We start from the raw sequence: 22,174 nt of genomic DNA on the forward strand, positions 1-22,174 counted from the left end.
TGCTGAGGATCCTATTTTTTCTCCCCAAAATGAAACCCCAGACAGCAGGTGAGGGTGCTGGCAGCCGGGACGTGCGGGCAGGGGTTTGCCAAACACATGGCCCTGCCTGTTAAGCTGCCGATTTCATGGTGCTAAAGGGGGCCAGGCTGCTCTAGAAGGCGCTGCCGCCTGCAATCGCGATTGGGGAGACTCAGAGGATTTTTAATGATGCTGTGATGGCTCATTCCTGTATCGCAACCTTCGCTGCAGTGAGCAACTGGGCCGCTGTTTATAAAAATATATATATATTCCATCTGGTAAGGCTACAGACACGTGCTGTGTGAGAACTGCTGGGTGCAATATTCAAACCTTTGCTCTCTGAATATTGCTATTTCTTGGGTCTTTTTTACGTATTTCAATCCAGAAACACTCAGCCTTGTGCTGGGTACGAATGTAGCCAGGGAATTTCCTGGGCTGGAGATGCTCGGACACCAGAGCTGCGTGTTTTCCTCTGGATTTCTCCTTTACAGGTGGGATTTAGTTGGGGATTTTGCATCAGAGTGACAAGAAGCAGCATCCCCAGGAGGGGTGGAAGGCAGAATCGGAGCACAGGGGCTGCTCACAGGCAAAAAATCACTTGTTAAGGAAGTTAAATGAGGAAAAATAAGCGAGTCCTGTCCCTGCAACACGTCTTTCCCAGGGCAGGGTGCAGAGGTGGTTTCAGTGAGTGCTGGGGAGCGGCGGGAGCAGCCGGGACTGGCTGGGAGCAGCTCTGGTTTCCAGGGATGAAGCTTTGGAGAATATAGACATGAAACACAAATTCCTGGCTGGAGCTCAGCCTGGGGCCCAGGGCTATGGCTGCTGGTGCCACGAGGCTCCTCACCACGGGAAGGTTGGGGTTTGGGTTTTACACAGACCTGTTTGTAGAGGAAAAGATTAAAGGTCTTGCGGACTCCTGTGAAATCCCCAGTAGCGGCAGCTCTGGTGACTGGAGTCAAACCAATTCCAGGCTGAGACCTTTCATTAGGGGAGACTATTTAGGGGTCCCAGCACCATCAGTGAGGGCTGGAGAGGGGTTTGTGGGCTCAGACACATTTCAGAGCAACCTTGTTCATGTTTTTCACACCTATCCATGGTAGCGAACTTAAAGACCAAAGCAACCAAAAAAAATACCCTCATTTGCATCACACAGAAACCCTGTCTCACCTGATCTGCACCTCTGGAGCGTGGGGAGTAGCTCAGGCTGGTCCGAATCCGGGGTCTCCCTTTTTCCAAGGCTGGGTGACCTGAGCAGGAAGGGCTGAGCAGCCCAGGCAGAAGGTGCGAGGTCTCCTTGGAAGCCACGTGCTCCTGCTGCTGGTTGGAGACCAAACAAAATGAGGAGAAAGAACAATTTAGGGAAGGGACCACTGGAGGCATTAACTCCTCATGCCCTGGCAGCCCGGTGCAACTCGCCAGCCCCAGCCAGATACTATCTACTAGAGATTTATTTCCAGTCTTCTTTTCAAGACATGATGTCAGGATTGTAACAACCTGACTAAGGCAAACTCTGGATGGAATTACTGTTGTGTTTATCAATTTTTCTTTTCTTCTTTTTTGTCTCGATTAATCATGGAAAAGTCCTGTTAGCCCAACCTGCCTCCCAGCCAAGGCAGGACTGATCCCTACATCCACCGTCTTCTGTTTCATCCAGGCTATTTTTAACAAAATCCCCAGTGACAAGATTTCTTGAATCACAGGAGCGAGAAATGGAAAAGACCTATTAGATCATGCAGTCTGTCTGCTGGCCAGTGCAGGCTGTTCCCTGCAGCCCAGTTTGTAGTGGTTCAGCTTCCACCTTTCTGTCCCTTGGGAGATGATCCCGCTGGCTAACGGATCCAACACTCAGGTTTGCTTGATGTCATCCTGGAAAGCAAAAATGTCCGGTATTGGCCTCAGCTGACTGAAAACGCTTTAAGTCTGGTCTGCAGGATGGGAGCGGGGCTGGCGAGTGGCAGCATCGCTGTTCATTGGGTTTGAGGCAGAAACAGCACATGTCTGCCTGCAAAATATTCACACCAGCACACCTGCACTGTGCCACCTGCACAGCCCGGTGCAAAACCCCCAACCCACCATCTGCTCCCAGTGCGACCCCTTGGAACTGGGGAGGGGGTTCCCCTGGGTGCTTGGGGCTCCCATGGGTGCTGGGGCCCGTGACCTTCCAAAAACCAGTCAGCATGCCCAAGCCACAAGGTGCCCCTGATCCCCCACAGCACAGGGTTTTCGGCTCTGCCCTGGCCTTATCTGCCTTGAGTAATCAAAAATAATTGGTTGCTCCCCAGTGGACTGATCTAATAGCAGTCCGAATAAAGTTATTTTGAACAGTTGTTCATGAGTTCATCTCCTGGAAAGCCTCAGCCCCAGCTGTTGCTGTGCTTTTGATTAAAAAAAAAAATAAAATAATATATTAAACTCAAACTGGGGATTATCAGGGCTAAGCACGTCTCAGCCCTCCCTCCTCCCTGTGTCAGGTGCCCGGCTGGGCTATAAACCACTCTTTGTCTGCGGCTCCCTCGGCCCTTTCTCCCCGCACTGGCACGGGTGCCGCGGCGGTTTGGCGGCTCTGGGCGCCGTGCCGGAGCGGGATGCTGGCAGCGCCGGCGTGGCTGCCCGGACCCGGCTGGCGGGCAGTGGTGGCAGCAGCTTGGGGAGGCAAATGGTCAGCGAGGCCTCCGCCCAACTCGATTTGTTAATGGTCAAGCTATGGGGAGCTGTGTTTCGGGAAAAGGAAATGGAATTAGGCACGAGCAGGGAAAAGGGAGGATGGGAGTGGGGATGCAGGAGAAACCGTGCGGGCGTTTGGTGACATGCAAGGAGGGTGCTTGGGGACAGTGTGACAGCAGGGGACCTGCAGCAGACATAAGCACAGCGCATCCCCGTGCAATCCCAGGGCGATGCTGGGGGTGTCCCCCTGGCACAGCCAAACCTCTCACCCTGCACCCATCCAGCTGCTGGACGTGGAGCCGGGCAGCGGGATTTTCCCTGCAACCACTGACCCACAACCCATCCACAAAGCAATAGCCAGCAAGCACAGGCTCTGAGCTGTGGGCTGACCACAGGGCTGGGATGTGCAGGGTCCCCAGGCAGGTCATCCCACATGGGACACCCAGGGACCTTTGTGTGACATATTCCCGGGGTCTGCACAGAGCCCAGCTCCTCGTCCTCCCACCCAGCTCCACCATCTGGTTTGCTGCTCCAGGGCCACCTGCCATCGCGGCTTCATCAATCCAGCAGCACAACCTTTGCAGGCTCCAGGCTTTGTGTTTAAAGCATCCGAGTCTCTGCCCTAATCTCTCAGAGAAGGACAGAAACGTCCCCTCTCCTCTCGGCAGCGCTGGCCGCCACGATGAGCCCGTAGCCAGGTGTGGGTGAGAGCCAGGGCTTGGGCTCCTAAAAGTCATCGCCAGAGCAGTTTGTCTGACTCCTCCACCTGCCAGAGCAGAGACGAGCTCAGCAACCAGCTCCTGCTCCGGGGTTTGGCCAGGACAACCTGTGCTCTGGCAGCAGTGGGTTTAGGACGGGTGGGGGATGATGCCCCGAACCCCCCAACATCCAGAGCAAGGGACAGCGATGCTGCAGCCTCCCCTGTCCCATCGACGTCTGGGTGCTCCCAGTGCGGTTCCAGCCCCTCTCTCCAGCACAAAATCCAGCCGGGCACACGTCCCGGCAGCTGGACACACGTCCTGGCAGCTGGACAGACACCAACGCCAGCACAGCGAGGACATACGGGGCGTCACCCCCTTCCCACATCAGCATGGACCTTGCTCGGCTCAAGCTGAAACCCCGCATGCAAGATCCCTTGGGAAGGGATGGATTAGCACCTTGGACACTTGGAGAAATTCTTGCTGAGGTGGAACAATTAGAGAGGGACTGCGGAGCAGATATTTGCAGACATTCTTGCTGAGACGCGATAATTAAAGGATACGGACAATAAAAAAGAATTACACACTTTCCTTGTCCAATCAATTAGGTAATAACAGAGTTATTCCACACATCTGCCTAAGGAGGTCCCTCCTCTTTCTGAATAAAGATAATTTCAAAAGCAGACCGGTGAAGTCAAACCAATAATTGTCCCAAGGTTGGGAAAACTTGGGAGCAATGCGGTGAAAAACAGAGAAGCCGATCAAAAGGCAGAAAAAAATGTGTAATAATACTAAACCCTGACTACATTCGAGGCTAAACATGTATATTGTCTTAAAGCTAAACTGTATGGTTGCCCATAAAGAGATGTGCGGTTGGACTGGTAGCCATCACTATACCTATTGAATTAAGATATTAATTCACAATGCCTGAGTCTCCTTCTCTAATGCTCTTTCCCGTTTTGAAAAGAAAGACACTGTACCCAAAGTGCAGGTTTCTAGAAGCAGATTTCACAGAGCACCCCCGCTCTCCTTGGCTTTCTCGCCATGGCTCTTATTTTTCTTTTTCAGCATCAGCATCTAAACATCTGGGTCATGGTGGAGCTTAGAGCTGGAAGCAACACAATATAGTGAGAAAGGATGTTTTTGTGCTATTTCCAACCTTCCCAGAACAGAGAACTTCAGAAAGCCCTTTACAAAGGCTGCTTTCTTCCTCCACGCTACTTTGAAAAGATGGGTGAAATCCTCAGTTATCTGCCTATACCAGGGCTGTACAAGACAGAGACGATCAAAAGTAGGGGGAAGGGGACGATGAAAAACACAGCCAAGTGGTTTTTTGGTTGGTTTGTTTGTTTGTTTTAGCTTCTTTTGGTTAAAACTGCAGTTCTGGAGCAAGTCCAGCCTCCTCTGTACTTGGGGATGACAGAGGATCTGAATGATTTATTAGTACTACAGATCCCCACTGACATTTTAATTCTGTTTTTTTCCCCCATATTAAAATTGCAGTTTCTTGCTGAAATGTTGAATCGGAGCAAGTTTGGGGGGCTTTTAAAGAAGCTTCAAACTTGGGTTCAGCTGTTCAGCAATGCTGGTCGGACAGACCAGTCCCTCCAAGCATCCCAGCCAGAAGCCCTGGGCGGGCATGGCGGGCGTAAGGCTGAGCTGGGAATGGGGACCTGGTTTCCCTCTTCCATCCAGAAAAGCTTGAGAAGGAGCATTAAGGGTCACGACTGGGATCTTCTCAAACTCTGCACCCAAGGGTGAGGGTGATGCTCAGCTCCATCCCCCTCCTCCCACCCATTTGGGTGCTCCTGGCGGTGTTGCACCTGCAGGACAGACCCAAAGTCAATATCAAACGTGATGTGGGACCTGCTGCACTCCTGCTGTCCCCTCCTGGGACGAGAGGTAATTCTGGCTCCCTGTGAGCTCAGTTTTGAGCCTGTTTAGGAGGGGGTTGCCAGATAGAGCAGGGCTGCCAAGCCCGATGCGATGTGGTTGTTTCGGGAGGTGGAATCTGTCTGCGGAGCGCTGGCCTGCACGATGCATTGGCCGGCACTCAACTATGTCCCTGTGGTCCTGACCGAAGGAAACCTGGACGTTTTACCCCCTTCCATGGCTAATCCCCTGCTACCTTGGGGCACACCTCCATTTTCCAGCTAGCCACCAATTTAGGAACTGCATCCTCTTTGCCTCTCCCGCCTCTCCACCCACAGGCAAACACTTGTGCAAAGCAGCTTGTCCCTAAAGGGAAAGTCCCTGTCCTACTCCCTTCTCCCCATTTTTGCTCCCGTGTTGCACACAGGACTCAGTGCAGAGCTAATCAAAGTCCCGCTCTGCTCCCCCCACAGCGCTCACCCATCGCCCCAGGGCTCCTGCTTGCTCCCCCAGCCTTGGGGGGCTCCCAGCAGCAACCTCTCTGTTCCTTCTCCCACCTCGCCCACTATTCGGGGGTAAAATCGCCTATCAGGAATGCCTGGAGATGACAGGTTTTAGTGCCATCCAAAGCCGCATCCCACAGCTGCTTAAAGCATCACCCCAAACAGTGTGAGCAGCTCCAACAAGATACAGACAACGTGGATAAAGCCACCCTGGCTCACAGCATCCTCACAGCGGTGACAGAGCTGTCACCTTCTAGGTACAGAAAATCAAGCCATGTCCATTTTTGCAGGCAGCCCCAGAGTCAGAAGAACATATTTTATCATATACATCATCTCAAAGCAAAAAAACTCCACACACCACCTCATCTTCTAGATTCCCAGACAGTACACTCAGCATCCTCATGCTATTGATGTAATCCCGGAGAAAGGTCCCCTGGGCCCAGCCTTGCTAAGCCGAAGCTGCACCGAGCCCAGGGCTCCAGGCCCTCGCCTGCGCATGGCAGTGGGACAGTCTGCACCGCTGGGATACCCCGGGCACGTTTTATGGACCCGTTTATACACTTGTTGAGTGTCTAAGTTCACTCTGCACCCAAGGGGAATGTTAATAGCTCAGTAAAGCTCTCTGCTAATACTATTCTTGCTGTCCTTTGTGTTCAGCTGCAGTAAAAATTAGCCAAGAATAAAACTGACATGATAATAAATAGGAATAAAACCAACACAGCACATTCCAGCGGTACCTCTGCATAAGCAGGTACCCACCTTCAACCCCGAAGACTTTACCGTTAACCAAAAGCAACTGCCAGGCAAACCCTGAGCCAAGGTACAACAAGTGAAACCCAAGACGGGTCGGTGGCGTGACGCCAGGGTGCATGTTTGACCCAAATTGCTTGAACTACAGCTGGTTGAGTGATTCACTGCATCCAGCTCCATCCGTGGGCCTGGCCTGGCTCTCTGTTTGTGACTTGTCTCCAGAGAGACGAAGGGTTTCTTTGTTTTGTTTGTATGAGCGCCTTGGTTATTCAGGGAACCGTGACACACGCTGTGGGAACACTGGCTGGCTGCTCCTGGAGAAGATGCACATGGTGGATCCATATTTGGACCTGGCTGCTCGGCCCCTCTGGGACCATTCCTGCTCTCCCTTGACCTCAGGAGCATCACTCATGTCTTCACATGACCCGTAACTCTTCCTGCTCCCCAGCTCGCCTGGCAAGAGAGGTCTGTGGGATGAATGGGGTGTGGAGATGGAGGAGAATGTAAGGACAGCTGGTTGAACACGAGCCAGAGTGTGCCCAGGTGGCCAAAAAGGCCAACAGCATCCTGGTGTGCATCAAGAATAGCGTGGCCAGTAGGATGAGGGATGCGATTGTCACACTGTACTGGGCACTTGGGAAGCCAAACCTCGAATCCTGGGGTCAGTTTTGGGCCCCTCACACCAAGTAAGCCTTTGAGGTGCTGGAGAGAGTTGAGAGAAGGGAACGGAGCTGGGGAAGGGGCTGGAGCACAAGTGTGATGGGAGCGGCTGAGGGACCTGGGGGGTTCAGCTGGAGAACAGGAGCTGAGGGGAGACCTTCTGATCTCTGAACTGCCTGAAAGGAGCTTGGAGCCAGGGGGGGTCGGGCTCTGCTCCCCAGGAACAAGCGCCAGAAGCAGAGGAAACGGCCTCAAGTTGCGCCAGGGGAGGCTGAGGTTGGATCTTGGGAACAATTTCTTCCCTGAAAGCGCTGTGGGGCATTGGAACAGGCTGCCCAGGGCAGTGGTGGAGTCACCATCCCTGGAGGGGTTGAACAGACACCGAGATGAGGTTCTCAGGGACATGGATTAGTGCCAGGGCTGATCTGATTTTTTGGGGACACACACACAAACCCTCCCGCACTTTTTGAGGGGCTCGGCCTTGCCCCTGGCACAGCTCAGCCACCGGGGCAGCAGATGGCAAACTGACATGAAAAAATGCTGAAAATGAAAACATAACAAAATGCTACACAGTTGCCTGTCCCTTTCGATTCAGTTTTTGGTCAGCTAAATTGTTGTTGAATATGGCAAGCTGCGTCAAAAATGTACTTTAATGAAGTGCAGCAGGGGCTCTGGCATTATTTCCCAAGCTCCACTAAGGTTTTAATCCCCCAGCTCTCTAAGCCACTGCGTGACATATGCTTTAAAGAGGATATTTTTTTGCTCCCTGGTATTTCACGCATGTTATATTTTAAAGACTGCTGCCAGTTTAGTTTAGGCCCAAAACGTTGGTGTCACTCAGGGATGGAGGAGGGAGGAGGTACTTCACCAAAGGGACTAAAAATAATCCCAAAGCAACCTTGGAGGAGGGGGACCGGGCATCACCGTGTGACAGCACAGCCCAAACCCCCTCGTGTCCCCGCCAACAGGTCTGGAGGTATCCAAAAAAATTTGGGAGAGGTCTGAAAACGTTGGGGGGTGATGGGCATCCTGTACACCCAGCCTCACCCTCCAGCCCCGCACTGATCCAGCCACCAAGGGTAATCCCAGGGGACTCCGCAAGCACCAAGAATGGACTTTGCTAATTAGTCCTGGTTTATCTCAAGCAAACTTTCTGCTCTGTTCGGTTAAGACCAGCCTGGAGTGACTAATATCTGCAACAGGGAGGAAAAGCCCCTCTTGGCATCTCTCTTCTTGCCTGGGAGAGCCTCGCTTGGGGAGATATTAAAGGCTTTTGTTTCCAGGAGCTGTCAAACTCCTCACCTTTCACAAGCACTAAAACGGCCAGGGGAAAAAATATATGCGAGTGGAATAATAATTTTTAACTCATAAATTTGAGCTCATAAATCAAGGATTGACGGAGCAGTCGTTGTAATGTCTCGTGAGTTAACATTTGAGGTTTTCTTTCACCTGAGGAAAAGGAAAAAATACCCAAGTCTCTGCCCTTCCACTCCAGAGATTGCTATAAATCACCTTAATGTTATACTCTTGCTCTTAAATAGACCAAAAGCATGAGCGTGGGGAACAGACAGTGAAACTGGGTAATTTTAAAATTACAGTACTGGGAAGAATGCTTTAAAAAACAAAATGTCAACAGACTTAAACCAAACCTGCTCTGCTTTTAATAGCAAAGGGCAAATCCTGCCCTTGGAGAAATGCAGCCTTGCGGACCAAGGCCAAACCTTGGTCCTGGTCCTGCCATGGGACTGAGCTTGGTGTGGGGACAGCTTGGACTGGAGCCACCCCTACGTGTCACAGCTGCCCACCACGAGTCACGTACCACTGTCACCATGAAAGGGAGAGCAGCACACACCCAAAGTGGGACCAAATACACCCAAAGTGGGACCAAATACACCCAAAGTGGGACCTGACACACACAGACTAGGACATAACACACCCAAACTGGAGATGCAGCGGCCACACAAGACAGAAGGCAACAACGAGGAGCCCACACTGCCGAGGGGACATCTGCAGAGCCAGGGCTGTCACCCACCTGCTGATGAAGTCCCACCACCCCAGCTCCTCTCCTGGGAAGCAGGGAACACGATGGGAAAAGATGGAGTGGAAAAAAAACCAGGCAGTTGGGCACTGGGCTGTGGCCACATGCAGATTCTGGCTCTCCCAAAGTTAAAAAATGATTTGTATTGTTTTTCCCCCTGGAATTTCCTATGATTTTACCTGTTTTGGATGAGAAGGATAATGCTCAGCAGATCTGAACCTGGTGTCCTAAATGCTGAAGATGCTTTGACCGTCACCCAGAGGGAGGCTAGAGGAGGAAGAGGAGGAGGAGAATGAAGAAGAGGAAGGCGTTGGCATGCGGAGCACAAGTGCATATGTGCCACCCTCCTCTGACTAATCCGGCAGGTTCAAAGCCGCCGGGTGGTGTCGGCCGCAGCTGCCGTGTCTGAGCTCCAACAGGTGACAGCTCAGCTGTCCCCATCCCCAAGGGGCTGCTTGCTCTGGCGGGGTGGGCGGCGGGTCCCCAACATCTCAGCCAGCCCCATTCTGCCCTCAGGAAACCTCTTTGTGCCCAGCATCCCCTCTGTGCTCAGCAGGACAGCACACAGCAGTGGGATGGGGCATGGCTGCTGGGAGGTGGTAGTTGTGCTAAATCCTCCCAAAAAGTGCTCTGGCTTGTTGGGAAATGTTGAACCGACCTGTTCTGCATGGTGCTGGTGAGCACTGAGACCCTGCAAGCAGCACGTGGGTTGTTTGCCCTGTGTCAGCACCTGGTCACCCTCCAGCACCCAGTCCCCCGCTGATGCAGCCGGGAACAGGAACAGCCCTTCCCACCCCCACGGGAGGCAGCACACAGCCCCTTGCTAGGAAATATCCCATCACATCTACAAATCGATTTGCAAAGAGCATCCTTCAGAGTCACTGTCCCCGGTCCCCAGGCATGCGGCAGCAGGACACGGACAGGCCTTTTGGGAAAATCCAGCCAGCTGGCCACATCTCTGCTGAAGCTGGGAAGACTTTTATTTCTGCTCCCAAGTGTCTCGTTCCTCCCTGGAGGCTGCACCAGCAGACGGGACCATCTGCCATCAGCAGGGTCGAAACGCAGCAAGGGGCAGGCGAATGTGGAGAAACGCTTGTGTGGCCAAAATCCACAGCCAGAGGGGCCAGTGGTCACCATGGGGCTGGGACAGAGAGGGGCTGTGTCCGTACGTGGCCTCACGAGAACTGCAGCATCCCGCAGCGATCCCGTCGCCACTGTGAGGGGATGCCCAAATTTCCTTCATTTGTGTAAGAAAATAACAAAGCGTGACCTGAAGTATTGCCCCACCAGCTGCCGCCAGGCACAGCCGGCCACATACACAGCTCGCTCACCTCCATGCACACAAGAAATACCTACTAAAATCCTAAAAAGTGCAGGTGCGGGGGGCATGTGTGCGCACCCATGGCCCTGCAGAGTCACCGGCATCACCAACAAGTTGCCTGAATCCTCATTAAGTCACTTGAGCCACCATCGTCTGAGCGGCACCATTATTCACGCAGGCTCCAGACCTCCTTCCCCACTGTTAATTTCTACTTATCTGCATATTTTATTGAAAATTAAAATCCTTTTGCATTTTTTCCCAGGGCTCAGTCGTGAACAATCTTTTCTTGCAGCCCTACTTGACTCCAATTAGTTGGAATAACAAAGCTGCCGCTGTTGGAGGATTATTGACAAATGCTCAAGGAAAAAAAAATGGCAAGAGAGTAGTCTATTAAAATGACAGCTTTTTAAGCCTGGAACAAAACCGCCTGGCAATTAATAGCGCTGGGGAAGCATGGAAAATATCAATTCTTAGTTTTTTGATGGCATTTCAATTGATTAGCCTGCTCGAGCCGTTTATTTCTGTCTCGCTCCTCTTCGTTAACCAACGGGTCACCATCAGCCTCCTCATCCGAGTGCAACGCGGCTGCATCCGTCCCCCACCCCGGACCGCAGGGACATCGGCACCAGCCACGGCTCTGTGATAGGAGCCCGGGGGAGCCAGGGCCATGGAAATACATCCCGTGCAGGACAGGCAGCCCCTGCCCGGCCCGGTTCCCGGCCTCGTGCTCACGCTGAGCTGCCCGGAGATACAGTTCCCATGGGCGCCCGTCGGCTCCTGCCCCAAAAAACCTGCTCGATGCAGCTGCAACTACGGCACAAAAGGACTGAGGAGCATTGAGAGCAGCACAACTCATTCACTGATAACTCGTTAATGGCGTTTCATATTTTTTTTTCCCTGGCATTTTTTTTTTTTCTTAAATAAAAGAATAAGGGGGGCTAAAAATGAAGCATACTTGATAAAGGGCAGTAAGTGTTATCCCTTAAAAAAAAAATATATAAAAACCTCACAGAGCTTTTTTTCTTTCATAGGTGGCTCGGACAGCTGGCTCTTTAAATATTAATCAGGGGCTCATTGATATGCAAATATGGTAAGAGGGAATAATGCTCCCGCAGCTGCGCAGCCCCGGCGGAGTGTTGGCCTCCTCTCCACCATGAATGGAAATATCTGAGGCCACAGGTGCAGGGAGCGACCGCGAGCAAGATCCTGCTTAATAAGGTAATTTGTGAGCGATGCTCTATAGAGACGAACCGGAGCAATCTTTTACCACTTGACAGTATCTGACCACTAAACAAGGTGTTAATCTTATAATTGTGGTGGGGACTGTTCCCTAGCACAGCGTTCCTGGCCTTTTGCCCTGACACTTGGCCAGTTAAAATCAACTTAACTGACAGGTCGGATGCGCGCCAACCGATCAGCGATAAATTATTTATTGTTCTATTTCCAGAATAACAAGTAAACAGGAAAGACGGGGCATCCCACAGAGAGAAAACCAGTTGGAAAGGCATCATTGGACCGAGTCACACTGCTCCATGCAGCCACCCCGTCCCCGGTCCCCGCGGTCCCTTGGCTCTCACCTCTTTCTGCTGGGACGGTGACTGCATCCCGTCTTGCAGGAGCAAAGATGTCTCCACCGATGGGTCTGGTGGTGTCACCCGTGTCCAGGGACCTGCAGGTGGGGTTTTGGGGTCACCCCCTGTTCCTTGTGCAGCTCCCAATTCCCACTCTCCTCTCTGGTGAACTGGGGGCCAAGAAGAGAGACCAGAGGCAAGGTCAGAGCTGCTGTGGACATCACCCATGGGTGGCTGCTGGCTCCCCCTGCCAGAGCGAGCAATGGCTGGGGAGGTGAGCTGGGTTGAGGGTGGAAAATGTGAGCTCCCTAGCCCAGGGACCTCAGCCCATTGCCGTGTCCTTGCTCTGGGGCCATCCACACTGCTGCTTCAGATGCTGCAGGAGACAATGGGTCAGAGCCTTCAGCAGTATTGCCCATAACCAGAGGCAGTGGAGCTAGACACCCATAAGTATGCGCAGGGCTCAGCTCACACATTTTGCTCCCTCCTGCCCTTTGCTGTTAGGACAGAGGGGTCTACAGAGCAGGGAAAGATTGTAAGGAAGGGTGTCCTTGAGGCCACCAAGCAAACCACCCTCCACAATCACCCAACACAACCCAATGTGCTGCATTGCTGATTTAAGCACTCGTAGCCCCTCGCTGTGCTTCTGGGGAAAGGCTGCCCTTGCTGCCCCCGAGCTGGCCCCGGGACACGGCTCATTCCTCCCACCGACAGGCAGAAGCAGCTCGATGGAGGCACACTGGGCTCCATCCCACGCGGGACACGACGGCCGCATCCTGCCCTTCTGTAACAGCAGGAGGAAACAAGCTCTGAGATTGCGGATACAACACCCGCTGTGGCAGAGTATTTTTAAGATTTGCCTCCTGTGGTTACCATCCTCCTCCTCCCTGCCAAGCTTCCTCGCCCAGGCTCCCGGTGATGAATGACCTCCCCGGGCACCGCTGGTACCAGGCACAGGCAGCTGCGATGAGGTTTTTTTTCCCGGGCGGGCGCTGCAGATGGCAGCTCCGAGCCCACAGCTGCGCGCTCCTCCGCGCCACAAAGGGACAGAAAACGTAATTAATTAGAGAAAAGGAGCGAGCGGGAAGGGGTGTTGGGATGTCTCAAGGAGCCAACCAAGTCACCCGCGGCTGCTCCGGCTCCACTGGGTAAGCGCTCAATCGGCAGAGGGTCTCGAAGCAAGGGTTGTCCGCACAGTGTGGTCATTCCCAAAGGAGCTGAAGGTCTTTCTGGAGACAGGGAGAAGCCCAACTCCTCATCCTTGTCTTCTGACTCAACTTCTGAGTTTGCCAGTGTGGGTTCTTGGCCTTCAGGGTCCCGCTCAAGGGGCAAAGCTCAGCTCCTGCTGCGCTGCCCAGCAGGGATGTGGTGGCTACAACCCATGTACGGATGTGGGTGCTGTTGTAGGTACAAGCAGCATCTCCCCTTGATTTAGGGACAGACAATCATCTCAGAGCATGAAGTCATAGGAATTCAGTTACCTTTGAATTTGTTTAAAGTTTTGCAAAAGATTTCTTAGTCTGAATAAAAGTCACTTTACTCCAGGAGATCAGAACAATTCTACAGGCCTTTTGTTTCCAAAGTGTATTTATCTGCCTTAGTATCTCAGCACTTGCATTATTCTTAATAATTAATGATAAATTACTACTAATTATTGTTTTATATACAAGGGATTTGCCTCTTTCAACACTTCATTGGGATCAAAACCAGATCTATAACCTGGGGTGCGGAGATCCCACTTTCCCACTTCCCAGCACTTCAGGGCAGCAGCTGGCCCTTGAACTCAGCCCAGGAGACAAAGATGAATTTCCTAATTAAAAGTACCAGCCCTGGGGCAGCACCCGGGGCTGCTCACGTCGCACTATTTGCTACATTCCTCCTATTTGCTGCCGCTGTCTTAGAAGCATAAAAACTTGATCCGAGTTGACGAGCAGCAGGGACACACCGTGGGCCTCAGCTGAATTAATCCTGAAAGGCTCAAACCCCACGAATCCAGAGCTGCTCCGGGAAGATGGAGTTTGCGCTGTGCTGATCGCCGGAGGAGGATGCGGCGCTGCCGACGCCGTCGCTGCTGGGACCACGCGCCGGCACAGCTGCTGCAGAGGTATCTCCTTACCCTGGACCTTGTTAATGAACAAAAGCTTAGCAGAGTGTAGGCGGCTGGGCTAGACGGAGAATAAACAGGGGATTAGCAGCACGTAGCCCCTGAGCGAGGATCGGGCTCTTTTTTTCCCTGCACTTGAAACCCAACTCCTCCCGCACCAGCCGGGAGCGTTTCTTCCCCTCCCGATGCTGCAGCCGTTCATTGTTAGCCGGGCAAAATTAGCTTTTGCAAGAGTTTTTACTGCAGCTGGGCAGCTAGCCCTTGGGCTTCTATTTTCTGTTCCTTTTTTTCGTGCACGTGGAAAACAAGAGGGCAAGCGATGCCTTAGCCATGGCACATCTCTCCAACTCTCCAAACTCTCTGACATTGCTCAAGCAAACTCACACACCGCAACCATGGCATGGCCTGGTGGTATGTGACCTGCAAAAAGGGGGAAAAAAATAAAGAAAATAAACCAAAACCAAATTCCCATCTCACCCACCCAGGCCTGTACACAGGGAGCTGCAGGATGATGGCACAGAGCAATAAACTGGTTGTTCCTGGCCTGGCTGGCACGGGCTGAGGTGCCGCCAGCCCAGTGGTGATGTACACTGTGCACGTGCTTTATATATATATGCCATAAAAATAATGCTTTGTGAAGGATACATAAGCATCCAGGGCAGGCAGCTGGGAGCTTGGCTGGGTTGAATTGGCTCCGTGTGCTCCAGCAAAGGGGACACTGGTGGCTGCAGTCCTCGTGGCACCATGTCCTTGTGTCACCTCCAAATAACCCCATGCCCAGAGTGCTTGCAGGATCACTTGCTTTTTGCTTTTTTTTTGCTTGTAAATCTCCTTAAGCAGTAAAGGGACTGAGTGTGCTGGTGGAGCAGCCCTTCCCGGGGAGCTGCTCCACTGCAAAAGGCATGTTTGCTCTTGTTGGGAGCACTGAGAAGCCAATGCTTCTTGTGGGGTGGAAATGACTTAAAAATCTGCTCGAAAGCATCATGTTCCACCACCAGAAATAGCTCCAAATAGGAACGACTTGAAACAATGCAATCCATGCTATTTTCCTCTTGTGAAACCAAACATCTTAATACAAGAAGGGGGAAAAAAAGCGACAGTTCATTTGAACTTTCCTCCCCAGAAAATCATCTGGTGAATGTCCCATCCTGCAGAAACACAAGGACTAAACCAGAACGACCCATCCTGCTGCTCATCCTCAGCCCATCCACAGGGTTTCTGGAGCTGCCGCATCCCTGGAGCGGCCCAGGAGCCGGTTGGGATGCTCAGGTCGCTCCTTCCCAAGGAGCTACCCCTTGGCAGGTATTCCTTATTTTTGGCCCAAAACAAGGTTAAGGCTTTGCACCAGACTAACACTTAATAAATATTCGCATGAATTAGCAGAACTTGACATTGCACAGCTCAATTCCTGGTCGGGGCCGGCACTGCAGGTGTGTGTGCCTGGAAGATGGAAGGCCATACGGTAAATATTGGAAAAAAGCTACAATATAGACATCCCTAGATGCTTTTTCAGCTGATCAGATTTTACTTGGTTAATCAAAGTTTATGTGATAAGCAGCGGAGCCCTGGGGCTCCAAAAGATGCAGGCACCGATTTTTGGTCCCATCCCTCACGCCTCCCCTGTGAGCATCTCTCTGTATCCTGAACACACTGAGGCTGCACCAAATAACCGACCAAGCTCCCCTGGCAAATACTGCAGGGACAAAACGATACTTCTTGAAGTAAGGATCCAAAAAAATGCCCATTCAGCCCTAAAGCACAGCGTGCCTCCACGCCTGTCAGCTGAACGCTAGAATTTCCTCCTCTACAAGGCTGGAAAAGTATCCAGTCCAGGTCGCCCCATGCTCTGTAATGAGCAATTATTCCTTTCAAAAGTAAAATGAAACAAGAACCATTCCCATAATCACCTACTGGATTTTATCAGCATGTTTGGGTTACGCTTTTGCCCCTTTGGCTAATGCCTAATTGATTCTTTAATCTCTACAAGTTTTTTATTGACTGATACAAGAGCTATTTAGCCCATCAGCGGCAGGAAAGCAGTCGGCAAACCCTCCGAGACCCGCGACACGGTGCTAGGATGACCTCATCTGAAGCCAACACTTTATTTGATAATCTATCACTAATTTATTATTCTAACTAACTGCTTGCAGGTGCTGTGATTTTAGTATAATTGTCCCAGCAACAGGGAAAAGCTCAGCAATGTGCAAACTTATCCGGAGCTGCTACCGCAGAGGAAGCAAATCCCAGCCTGTGCAAGGGGAAACGGGGGAAAACCCGGTGTTTTGGTGACGTGAAGGGAATGGCAAAATCACACTGAATGTGGAAAATTAAAGGTTGGGGCTTGTCCTGCCTGATGGCTTGATAGGGGAAGAAGGAGGTCAAGGAGGATGGAAAACTCTGATGCCATTGGGGGGGACCTGGATGGTGCTGGTGTCACAGCTGGGGCACAACTCACACAGGGACAATTTGGTGTTGCAGCTCAGTCCCCTCCTCCCCACCTGCCTGCGTCCAAAACCTGAAAAAACAAGGACTTTAGGCAGTGACAAGGTACCAGGAGATGGATGTCCCCACAGAGGTGGCTGGCACGGTCCTGTTCCCCAAGGGGTCAGCACTGGGATTGCCCACCGGAGCAGCACGGATGGGACGTGGACTCCAGAAGGTTCAGGCTGGCACATCCAATGCAAAATCCTGCATAAATACAGAAAACAGGGTTGGGGTTTATTTCTGGATGTCTCTCTATTGATTTTTCCCTAGCACACGGGTTCTCGGCCCTTTGCCATCCCACTGGCAGCACTGGGGAGGGACGGATGCCCTGGGAGGTGCCCCCGAACCCCCAAACCTGCCACTCCTGCCCAAAGGACAGACCCGACAAGGACAGTCCCGCCACCGCAAAGTGGGGGGTTTGCTGCCTTCCCAACTCCCCAAACTAGAACCGAGAGGAGGGGCAGATAAAACCAGCCCATGCATTGACAGCGCGACTCGGAGCCATCCAGCACGGGGCTTTTAAGATCAGTTAGCCCCACATTAGTCTCCCAGACTTTAGAGTAAGAAATCCCCCCAGGATTCAAACCACTCAAAGCGTTTTCCCAGGGAGGGAGGGGTGTGAGGATGAGGAGGTACCAGGAGCATCGCTGGGAGCAGAGGAGCCTTTTTTCCCCATTGTCTGCCCCCTCACCGTCTGCCCAAGCTCCTTCAACCAAGACAACGGCCTCAGCAAAAAAGGAAAATGGTATTTTGAGTGGCAAGACCCCACTGTGGCTTCAGTTTTAATCCTGGCTGCGGTAAAATACAAAAGCAAGGAGTTGAGAGAATCATTTTTTCATTAAAATAAAAATCGATCCATAATGAAAATAGACTTCTAATGGGAAAAGCTGAGTGCAAATGGAAGCTTTTAAAGATTCTTTTGACTGACAATAACCTGAAGAGCCTCCAGGAACTCCAGCCCAGAATAATCAGATTAAATGAAAACTAATATACGATCCTGAAATTCATCCCATGCTGGTCTAAACTTATAGCAGCTGGGTAATTTAGCCTACAGGTTTCTGCCTCTTGCCCAGCAGTTCACACTGAATTGTTTAGCCAAACTTAATCTACTGGGAAGGAAAAAAGCTCTTTCCTTTAATATGTGTTAAAGTAAAGCCAGCTTCTAAAAGCAGCTGGGAGCAGGGTATACAAATACATGCATTTTCTGTAGGAACTCCCAGACTGAAGGTTGGCTACTTTAAAACAAATAACTACAATTCAGAAATGATCCAGGAATGATGAAATCTCGGGGTGGGTGCGCTGTACAACGACAGCAGGAGTGCACAAGGACCTCGTACAGGCACAACATCATGTTCTCCTCACCATGACCCCACCACATGGCCCACGTTCCCAAAACAAGAGTCACCCTAAATCTTCTGGTTTTTACACCAACTCTAGAGGGTTTTTTTTAAAGGAAGGCTGTCAGTTTGAGGGGTCTGGCGAGAGGCAGCTGTCCTCCTGGGGCCCAGTGGCCAGCATGAGTGATAATGATGGAGCTGGGAACCTCTCTGTGTTCCTGCAGCAGAAATAAACCCTGATGGGAAAACAGAACTTCAAAAAATATAATCATAGAATCATGGAATCACAGAACAGTTTGGGTAGAAGGGACCTTCCCAGCTCCCCCAGTGCCACCCCTGCCATGAGCAGGGACATCTTCACCAGCTCAGGTTGCTCAGAGCCCCGTCCAGCCTGGCCTGGGATGTCTCCAGGGATGGTTCATCCACCACCTCTCTGGCCAACCTGGGCGAGGCTCTCACCACTCCCAGTGTCAAAAATTTCTCCCTCATGTCCAGCCTGAATAAATCCATCATTAAAGATTTTCCAGCTAGATCTAAAATTCGTGTGGGAGGGTAAATGTGTTGCACATTAATACACGGCACCCAGTTCCATCTTCCCACCAGAAGACAGCTCTCCTGGAGGGCTTGGAGGCAGGTGCTTTATCTATACAACCTTGAAAGCCCTTGCAAATTTATTTTCAAAGAAGTTTGAGCCCGAGCCTCACATGGAGGGCAGGGTAATAGAGCAGCTGAAGCTGCCAGCCCCTCTGGGAACGCCTGGACAGCTGATCCAGCCTTTCCCTTGACACGCGCATCGTTCCTTGCAGTGCGCCCTGAAAGCCACACTGCTGGGTCTTCCCAAATTATGCAAAAATAGATCGATTTAGCCACTCCCTGGGTATGAGGGATGAGCTAAAATCCATCTGCTAGTACGTATGAGCTGCCCAGGCCTGCAGTGGGGTGAGCATCCTGGCCACGTCCTTCCCTTCTTGGCACAGGTGGCACCAGGATGGGCTTGGAGCTCACACAGCAGGAGGGAGCGGGATTAGATCAGGCTCTGGATCAGGGGATGAGCTGGGAAAAATCAGCCAAGAGAAGAGAGTTGTCAGGGGGGTGATCAGCCCATTTTTGATCGATGGACCCAAACCCCGCACCCGACAGGCGCTGGAGCTCGTGTCGGGACCCTGATCCTCTGCGGGCGCTTGGTGGGTGTCCCCGTCCCCGATTCAAAGAAAAGTGAGGAAGAGGAGCCTGGCAGGAGCAGACCTCGGACAGAGTCCTCTTTCAAACAGATTTATGGCACGCAGACTTGGGAACGCCACAAAGTTTTACTTTCAGTGCATAGCTCAGCGTCAAAAAAAAAACCCACCCTCTCCCAGAAAACTTCCAGTCAACAGATAACACAATGTGGTTCTGATTTCCTCACCCCCTCTAAATAATTGTTTCTTTTCTTTTTTTCAAAATTTTGTCCCAGGGAAAGGTTTCTAATTTAATCCTCTGCATGCACCTTCCTCACTGCCTTTGAATGGGTATTATCTTCCAGCCAGTACTGCAGAGCGGAGCGAGAATTTTTGATTTGAAAAAAAAAAACCAAAAAGAAAAGAAAAAAAAAAGCTTAACGAGCACAATGCACAGCAAACAGGAACAGCAATGCCGGTCTGGGTTCCATTATCCCTGACCCAGAGGTTGGAAACCAAAAGAAATTAATTAAGTTGGGGATGGGGGAGGCCAGCACCATTTGCTGCTGGTGACCAGCCCATGAGGGATGCTGGGGGATGTCCGTCACCCATCACCTGTCACCGATCACCCATGCAGGGGGGCACCCTTGGCCCCTCACATCATTAGTGAAGCTGCTGGCTCCCTGGTACCCACAGAGAGGGACGGGGAGCAGAGTGTGCGACTGAGGACAGAATCACTTTTAACAGTGACTTCCAACCCCCCGGTTTTGCCTGGAAGACCCCCAGGCAGGACCCCGTCAGAGGCGGGATCCTCCACGGGATTTCGCTGCATGACCGTGGCCATCCTGGGTGCTGGGAAGGTGAAAACTGCCTTTTTGGGAGGTTCTGTACACACGGACAGTGGGTGCTCGCGGCCAACTCACCTGCGAGAAAATCCCGCCTGAGGTCCCGCGAGAGGTGAGACGGGGCCGTGGGATGGGTCTGGCCTTGCTCTGTGCATCCGGCTCCAGGGCTCAATTTCAGCCACGGGAAAAGAAAATAAAAATATAAATATAATGGTTCTAATGGTGTCTGGCAATGAAGTAAATGAAAGCAGCACCCGAGCCCATATAGATGCTCGGCTTGAAGCTGCACTGTTATCTCCCCCGGCTGTCAAGACACAAATCCCAACCCGTGACCAACACCGGACCCCAAGGGACACAACGTGGCCTCCAGCGTCCCCAGCCCCTTGGCAGGATGATAATGGGAGCGAGATGCAGGATCACGGTGTTTGCCCTCGTCCCTCCACACGGTAATCGGAACAAAATGTTCTTCCATTGTTCACAGAAGAACACTGGCTTCCAACTATTTAGAAAAAGACAATCGAGCCATAAATGTTATTTACAATTTGGAGCGCCCTATATGTTGCTCCAAGCCCCGCAATTAAACTATTCGTCTTGGTTCGAAAAAGACTGGGTAACATATAGGAGTTTCCCAGTCCCTGGCCAAGAGTGTTCAGATCTGCAGCTTTGAGCAGTGGGCTCTGCACCTCCGGCACTGTCACCGTCACTAGGCAGCCCTGGGCATCACCCGGTCCCACCAAGTCTCCTACCTTCCCAGCCCCCAGGAAGGACACGGGAGGGTCCCCCCGCTCCCTCCACCCATCCTGAGCCGGACCCACCAGAGACGGAGCAACCGGGCAGGAAAGGCAACCGCAAACCAACCCTGTGCAAACGCACCCTGGAACGCACCAGGGAAGGGACCGGAGAGCTGTGCTCCCGCAGCACCAGCTCACTGGGACAGGATGTCCCTCAAACACCTAAGTGCTGTGACACCCAGGACTCACCTTATTTATCACCTGTCACCTCAGCCCCGGGGGAGCTGGCGTGTCCCTGGGAGCCACGTCAGAGCAGGCACCGGGGAATGGCACCGTGACTGGGCTGCCCTCCCGGGGCTGCGGCTGTTTGCCCTTTTCAACACTTTTAGAAAAGAAAAAAGAATGAGTGAAGCTCCCTCTGGTTATGCAAGGGCTGTTTGCTTTAAAGCCTTTCCAGAAATACCCTCTCAGTGGTGCCCATTCAGTACAGGCGGTCAAAAAGAGGGAAGAAATGTGTGAAATGGCATTTCTGTGCCCACACCAACGCTGCTCCGTGCTGGGGACAGAGTTACCCGCTGGTTTGCTCTTCCCAGTTCGCACCCCTTTTTCTTTCAAAACCACATTTTGGTACATCCCTGCGTGAGAGGGGATGGGTTCAGCTGGACGAACCCTGGGGACAGGGACAGAGATGTGGCCACCGCCTCTCCCTCCCACGGTGCCATTGATCCCCAACAGGTTGGTGGCCTCTGAGGGGGACAGCTCTGTCCCCGGTCCCCAGCCCAGCACACAGCAACGCTTTTCGTCTTGCATGTGGCTTGGGATGAATTAGCTCTAGAAGCGTGAAAGCCTCATTGTGAGCTTTCCAGCCACTGGAATTCCTCACTGGGGAAGCCAAGGTGAACATCACTGCAAAACCCTCGGGGGAAAAGCCCATTCTGCCCTTCTCCCTGCCCTCTCCTGCTTGGTGGTGCCGGATGGTGCCCACGGGATGCTCGGCTCCTCCCGAACACCAGTGCCCAGACACCACCGGCACCAACCTCCGCCAGCTCCCCAAACAGGCGGGTTTCAGCCCCGCTGACAAAAAGCACCAGTTATAAAAATCCCAGGTTAAGCAAACAGGAAAGCGCAGCCCCGCGTGTCTGCGCCGCCAGGCCCGGGCCCGTGCAAACAAGCCGTGTTTGAGGGCGGTGGGGCTGGCGGCAGACTGAGCGACTCCGGGTGACCCGCGAGCATCGGCAGCGCTGGGGACATGGGACACACAGGCTGCGCTTGTCCTCGGGGCTGAGTCACCGAGCCCACACGGCAGCTCCAGCAAGGAGCTATTTCGGGTTTCTCAGCAAACCTGCGGCTTTCTGCAGGCAAGCCCGACACAACGGGGTTTTATGTGTTACACAGGTTGCTTTGATCGCTTTTTTCCCCCC

At 52.3% G+C, this 22,174-nt stretch overlaps 1 protein-coding gene across 7 annotated transcripts in view; it reads right to left on the bottom strand.

Moving 5' to 3' along the window:
* LOC139829167 (uncharacterized) overlaps window positions 1-21,678 on the bottom strand; it is a 43,815-nt gene extending 22,137 nt beyond the window's left edge. For 4 of the 7 annotated variants that reach the window (XM_071815290.1, XM_071815291.1, XM_071815286.1 and 1 more), the window contains exons 1-4: window positions 20,101-21,678; window positions 16,751-16,887; window positions 12,102-12,265; window positions 1,186-1,332 (exon numbers count right to left, since the gene is read on the bottom strand). In XM_071815290.1, the coding sequence (XP_071671391.1) occupies window positions 1,186-1,332; window positions 12,102-12,265; window positions 16,751-16,887; window positions 20,101-20,177 (525 nt within the window). In that variant the 5' untranslated portion in view covers window positions 20,178-21,678. Of the gene's footprint in view, window positions 1-1,185; window positions 1,336-12,101; window positions 12,266-13,219; window positions 14,620-16,750; window positions 16,888-20,100 lie in introns of all 7 variants that reach the window. The other 3 variants (XM_071815289.1, XM_071815292.1, XM_071815288.1) reach the window with 3 other exon arrangements.
* Window positions 21,679-22,174: the final 496 nt, after the last annotated feature.

The sequence above is a fragment of the Patagioenas fasciata genome, chromosome 15 (assembly GCF_037038585.1).
Source record: "Patagioenas fasciata isolate bPatFas1 chromosome 15, bPatFas1.hap1, whole genome shotgun sequence".
In the NCBI taxonomy this organism is placed as follows: domain Eukaryota; kingdom Metazoa; phylum Chordata; class Aves; order Columbiformes; family Columbidae; genus Patagioenas; species Patagioenas fasciata.